At 41.5% G+C, this 6,894-nt stretch overlaps 1 protein-coding gene across 1 annotated transcript; it reads right to left on the bottom strand.

The window, feature by feature from the left end:
• Window positions 1-3,829: 3,829 nt before the first annotated feature.
• On the bottom strand, window positions 3,830-4,621 carry LOC142166998 (uncharacterized). Its single transcript, XM_075227146.1, has one exon. It carries the CDS (start codon window positions 4,619-4,621, stop codon window positions 3,830-3,832), a length of 792 nt encoding a protein of 263 aa, XP_075083247.1.
• Between the last annotated feature and the right edge of the window lie 2,273 nt (window positions 4,622-6,894).

The following is a 6,894-nucleotide window of genomic DNA, read 5'->3' on the forward strand; positions in this document are numbered from 1 at the left end:
AGCGCAAAGCGTTCTGATGGTAAAAGTCAAAATATATTCCTTGATTACTTGGCACAAGTATTACATAGTTTTTGCCATTGGGAGTTCGATTTTTCTATGCGGACATAGTTCTTTCTACCGTTTGGCCCGATACATCATTTTTCTATTGAGACCATCTTTGGCTTGTCTTGATTTTTCTAGGAAGATGATCTTCTGGGGGGATGCCTCCCAGTATTCGACGTTGATCGCAGAGAAGCCTTGAATACTTGTTAAGTTCTCCTTAGGTAGCATATATATGTTGCCTCATTAAAAACCTTGCTGGTAAAACCCTTCTTGGGATAAAATCCGATCGAAGGAAAATAGTGCAACGCTAGCTTTAAAACCTAAAGTCTCCAAGCCGGAAGGTTCTTCAATTTTTCTAACCGGATATCTGCATATAGGTTAGTGTAAGGCGTAAATGAAAAGGGAGACGGTTATACCTTAGCAGTCATGGTGCTTCGAGCCTCGATATTCCTCAACTGCTTACTCCGGGGACGCGGTACGGTCCTTCGCTAATTCACTCGGGTGTAGCCGAGAGTGTGTCTTGCGATTGCTACTTCGCTGTTTGTTTATCTTTTTGGTTCCTTCGATGTTGAAAGGATCTATGTCGGAGTCATAGGATGTTTCGGTATCTTCCATCGGGCACCTCAACAGTAATAGCGTTGGAGCATTGATATGTTCCAATTGCTTGTAAGCTGTTCGCCTTCCATGGTACCGAGATTATATGACCCTTTACCGATCACTCCGAGGATGTAGTACGGTCCTTCCTATCCTGGGCCTAGCTTCTCTTCATTAGGGTTTGAAGTGTTTAGGGTGACTTTCCTTAGGACTAAGTCCCCGACCCCGAAATGTCGGAGATTTGTTCTCCTGTTATAGTATTTTTTGATCTTTTATTTTTGGGCGGCCATTCGGACCAGTGAAGCTTCTAGATTTTCATCTAATAGTTCGAGGGCTGCAGTCATAGCCTCGTTATTTGAGCTCTTGATGGCATGTCAAAATCTGGCTCTTGGATCTCCGACCTCAACCGGTATTTAAGCCTCGGAGCCGTATACCAGAGAGAAAGGTGTCTCTCCTATGCTTGATTTTGGAGTTGTTCGGTATGCCCACAACACTTCGGGCAACATTTCTCTCCATTTTCCTTTCGCATTTTCTAACTTCTTTTTCAAGTTTTGAATGATGGTCTTGTTTGTAGACTTAACTTGACCGTTTGCACAGCGGTGGTAGGGTGTTGATAGGATCCTTTTGATTTTATGATCCTCGAGGAACTTTGTTACTTTACTCCCGATGAATTGCTTCCCGTTATCACAAGTTGTCTTGGAGGGAATCCCGAATCGACACATGATATGGTCTCAGATGAAGTTAATGACTTCTTTTTCCCGTACCTTCTCGAAGGCCCGCGCTTTCACCCATTTTGAGAAGTAGTCAGTCATAAATAAGATAAATCTAGCTTTACCTGGTGCCGTAGGCAGGGGGTCGACAATGTCCATCCCCCACTTCATGAACGGCTATGGCAACAAGACTAAGTGCAGTTGTTCGCCGGGCTGGTGAATCATCAGTGCAAATCTCTGGCATTTGTTGCATTTTTGGACGAATTCTTTGGTGTCCTTCTCCATGCTATCCCAATAGTAGCCTGCTCTAATCACCTTTCGGACTAGGGAGTTGGCACCAGAATGATTTCTGTAGGTGCCCTCGTGGATTTCTCGGAGCACGTAATCTGTGGCCCCTGGTACCAGACATACTGCTAGAGGCCCATCAAAGGTTCTTCTGTATAGAGTTCTATTTTCGTCGAGCGAGAATCGGGCTTCTTTGGTTCATAGGGCCCTCGACTCTTTTGGGTCCGCGGGTAGATTTTCACTTTCCAGATAGTCGACATATTTATTTCTCCAATCCCATGTTAGGCTAGCAGAGTTGATCTTAGCATGGCCTTCTTCGATCACTGATTTGGATAGTTGAACAACAGCCCCGTGGAGTAAGTCATGTTCCTCGACGGATGATCCCAAGTTTGCGAGGGCATCGGCCTCGCTATTCTGCTCCCGAGGTATGTGGACCATAGTCAATTCTTTGAAGCAGTGCAATGTGACTTGAATTTTGTCTAAGTATCTTTGCATCCTGTCTTCCCGAACTTCGAAGCTTCCATTTACCTGATTTACCACCAGGAGGGAATCATATTTTGCTTTGATTACTTTCGCTCCTAGGCTTTTGGCCAATTCCAGACCTGCAATTATAGCCTCATACTCGGCTTTGTTGTTAGCCAACCTTACGGCTTTTATAGATTGCCTAATCATGCCGCCGTAGGCGGCTTCAGAACTATGCCGAGCCCGGACCCTTTCACGTTCGAGGCACCATCAGTGTATAAGGTCCATACCCCTGAAGATGTGCCCGTTATTAGCAGGAGTTCTTTCTCTACCTCGGGCACGAGGGCGGGCGTAAAATCGGCCACAAAATCCGCCAACATTTGGGACTTGATTACTGTTCGGGGTTGATACTCGATATCATACCATGGAGCTCGATGGCCCATTTAGCCAGTCGGCCCGATAATTCGGGCATATGCAATATGCCTCAAAAAGGATATATCGTTAAAACACAAATATGATGACATTGAAAATAAGGTTTTAATTTTCGAGATGCGCTTACTAATGCAAGAGCCAATTTTTCCAGGTGCGGATACCTGGTTTCAGCATCTCCTAAGGTCTGACTTACATAATAAACAGGGAATTGCATACCTTGTTCTTCTTGAACCAGCACACCACTTACCGCTACCTCGGATACGGCCAGGTACAAATACATCATTTCACCCTCCTTTGGGATGTGGAGTAAAGGTGGGCTTGTCAGATATCGCTTCAACTCCTTTAAGGCGTGTTGGCATTCCAGAGTCCATTCGGAGATGTTTTTCTTTTTGAGCAAGGAGAAGATGTGATGACTTCTGTCTGATGACCTCGATATGAATCGGCCTAAGGCTGCTATCCGCCCGGTTAGCCGTTTCACGGCCTTCACATTTTTTACCACCATGATTTATTCGATGGCTTTGATTTTGTCGGGGTTGATCTCTATCCCCCTGTTTGACACCATGACGCCTAAGAATTTGCCCAAACCTACTCCGAAGGCATATTTCTCGGGATTGAGTTTCATGTTGTAGCTTCTGAGGATGTCGAATATTCCTGCAAATGAGTCAAGTGGTCCTCTGTACGCAGGGACTTAACTAGCATATCGTCAATGTAAACTTCCATAGATTTTCCTATTTGATACTCGAACATCTTATTAACTAGGCGTTGGTACGTGGCTCCCGCGTTATTCAGCCCGGAGGGCATCACATTGTAGCAGTACGTACTGTACTTCGTGATGAACAAAGTCTTCTCCCTATCCTCGGGGTTCATCTGGATATTATTATACCCCTAGTAGGCATCAAGAAAAGTGAGGATCTCGTGGCCGGCCGTGGCATCGATCAAGCGATCGATGTTGGGCAACGAGAATAAATCTTTGGGGCACGCTTTATTCAAGTCTTTATAATCTACGCACATTCTTAATTTATTCCCCTTTTTGGGAACTACCACTACATTAGCCAACCACTTGGGATATTTTACCACCCTAATAGACCCTATTTTGAGGAGTTTTGTTACCTCGTCCTTGATGAACGCGTGTTTTACCTCGGGCTGAGGTCTCCTTTTTTGCTTTACCGGTTTGAACCTGGGGTCGACACTTAGTCGATGGATGGTTATTTCTGGCGGGATCCCTGTCATGTCTAAATGAGACCAAGCAAAACAATCGATGTTATTGATAAGAAATTGAATGAGTTTTTTCCTGAGTTTGGGGGTTAGTCCCATTCCAGGTATACCTTCCGATCTGGGAGATGTTTGATCAAAACAGCTTGCTCCAGTTCTTCAATTATCAACTTTGTTGCATCCGATTCTTCGGGGGCAATAAAGGATCGGGGAGTGAAGAAGTCTTCTTCATCGTCCTCAAGGGTCTCTTTGTCTACCCGCTCCTTCGAGGCTGAGGGTATAGAAGTTGGTACCTCCTCGTGAACCGCGAACATCTTCTTTGCCACATGATGTTCCCCATATACCGTTTTTATACCGTCTTTTGTTGGAAATTTCATCATCTGATGAAGCGTTGATGGTACTGCCCTCATATTGTGTATCCATGACCTTTCAAGCAATGAATTGTACCTCATGTCACCTTCGATGACGTGAAATTTGGTATTCCGAACTATATCGGACATGTTGACCGGGAGGGTGATCTCTCTCTTCGTTGCTTCGCCGACCATGTTGAAGCCGTTGAGGACTCGGGAGGTAGGTATGATTTGGTTGAGCAGTCCGAGCTGTTCTACCACCTTCGACCTGATAACATTGGCCGAGCTACCTGGATCCACGAGTACATGTTTAACTTGAACATTATTCAAGAGAAATGAAATTACCAGCGCATCATTATGTGGATGTGACAAGGTCTCTAAGTCTTCTTCACTGAATGCTAGGATGTCCTCGGGCATGCAGCTCCGAGTTTGCCCTTCTGTTGCAGCAAAAAGTTTTGTCCGTTTGATCACGGGTCCTTGAGGATCGTCGGTCCCCCCAATGATCATATGAATGATGTGTTGAGGTTTTCCCATTCCGTTCCTCTTGTCTGCCTCTCTTTCCCACTGGGATGTGGTTTTCCGAGCTTTTTGTCGATTTTCTTGGCATATGCTCCTGTTAGTGTGTGAGTTTATATCGACGTGTTGGGCTTTGCTCAAGATCACGTCCACATGAATTGGTTCCGGTGCGTCTTCAGGATTTCATGGTGGTACACCGATACCTGGAACAACTACACTATTCTCCCCATGGTCTTCAAGACCGTTGTTTTCACGTGCATTCACTAAGTTAGACATTTTGACCTGAAATCAAAGATTCTTGGGCAAGAAAAAGTGTAAAGAATAATTTGCGTTTTCAGTGAATCAGCACGAAAACAATCACTATTATTTTTAGCCCCACGGTGGGTGCCGACTATTTACCTTAAAAATGATCATTTCAATTAGATTTGATTTTGTGTTTCTAAAAATATGTGATTTATTTTTATGCTAGTTGTTAGGGAATAGATGCTAAGTGTGAGCTAGGAAAGCAAAGTAAGAATAAGGGTAAGTGTTGTTGTTTAAACCAAGCAACCGTAGATCGGGGGGATCGGGGTCTCGAGCTGGCCTATACTGGGCCTCGAGGTTAAGCTAATGAGCTCGACTGGAGATGGCCGATGAAGGACTAACAGTTCTAAGAGCTTTGATGGGGGCTCTTTATGATCAATGATGACTAATAAATGAAGAACAATCAATAAAACGTAATAAATGTAAGCAACATAATAAATATAAGCAATAAAATCAAAGGAGAATATGTTTGAGTTAGAGAGCAGAGAATGTTCTTGTTTTTGTATTGAATATCATGTGTGCAAAAAATAACAAGGGTCCACTTTATATAGGAGGGAAGTCCCAACATGGTACATGTATAATTATTACAAGGAAAAGTAGCTGGCACAGCTACTTAAAAGTCTGGTACAGACTTGCACTATTCTTGTAGGCGTTGTCAGCTTTGATCACGCGCCTTAGAAATTTTCCACTTGTCCATGATAACCGTCGGTCTCTGGTGCTCCGAGGTCAGACATGGGGAACCCTCGGGGTCGAATCTCAATCGGTGCCTTGAGCCTTCTGGGCTACGAAATGCCATATCGATCACAAAATCGGAGCGTCTGATTTTTGTCGTGTACAAAAGGGAACAAAATCAACACAGTGGCCTACAAAAGGGCTATTTGTGTAAAAAGAAGGATTGGCTTGGGCTAAACATTTTGCAAAGAAAAATTGGCATCCTATAACAGCCCATAACAGAAATTGGCAATTTTTTAACCTTACATTAGATTTGGCAAAGATAGCCCCAAACAGTTGGTATTATATAGCCAATCCTAAAAAAACTTACTCTCTTTTATATTCTCTCTCAAAAAAACCTGCACGTTTATTTTGGCTTCTTTCCCCCTTTCTCTCCTTGTATTTCTTCTTCTATCTCTTCTCTTTTGCTTTCATAGTTTAGCAATTCTTTTTTGGCAAATTATGCAAAAAAAATTAGTGGGATGAAACGATAAGGTTGATCTCACATCAGAGAAAATCAGAAGCAAAAACTAAGAGAGAAAAAATATATTTTAACTTTGTTTTTCTTCTCTCTTCTTTTTTTTTTGGTTGGATTGAATGAGAGGGTGTGATTGAAATTGGTTAAAAATACCTAAACGAGACTATATACAAAATTTGAGCAACATTAAAAGTGATTTAGACTGGTTTAGACAAAAAATCAGATCTAAAAATCCAACTGCGACATGTGTATATCACGTTGTATATCATGTACATTAGTGTATATCACATACAAGTTTTTAAGGACGTCTGTGTATATTACTTTTTATATCAGTATACAACACAATATTTTTTAGACGCCCGTGTATATCACATTGTATATCGTATATATAACACAAATTTCATGGAAATACACAGATACACATAATATACATGAGATATCACTGATATACATAGAGATATACAAGGGTTACAATAGGGGATACACATGTGGAGTCGTCTTGAACTTGAGTTTTAAATCTGAAATGTGTTATATAAAGAAGGAAAATAAAATTTTAATAATTTTCTTTGATATACACATTATTATTATGTTATACACTATGATATACAAATAATATAATTATTAATTATTGATCAAAAAAGGAAAATAAATTTTCGATATAGCATGTTTAAGCAAGTTCTAAAATATAAAATAGTAAATATAATTGTGAGAATAAATAATATTTTAGTATACAAAAAAATTAATTTTTAATGTACACAAAGAAGAAAAATAAACTTATGATTTCTATTTTGGTATACAT

This window comes from Nicotiana tabacum, chromosome 12, assembly GCF_000715075.1.
Source record: "Nicotiana tabacum cultivar K326 chromosome 12, ASM71507v2, whole genome shotgun sequence".
NCBI classification, from domain to species: domain Eukaryota; kingdom Viridiplantae; phylum Streptophyta; class Magnoliopsida; order Solanales; family Solanaceae; genus Nicotiana; species Nicotiana tabacum.

Excerpts from the sequence above, each read along its gene's own strand:
- LOC142166998 (XM_075227146.1), bottom strand. The coding sequence starts at position 4,621 with ATGGGAAAACCTCAACACATCATTCATATGATCATTGGGGGGACCGAC.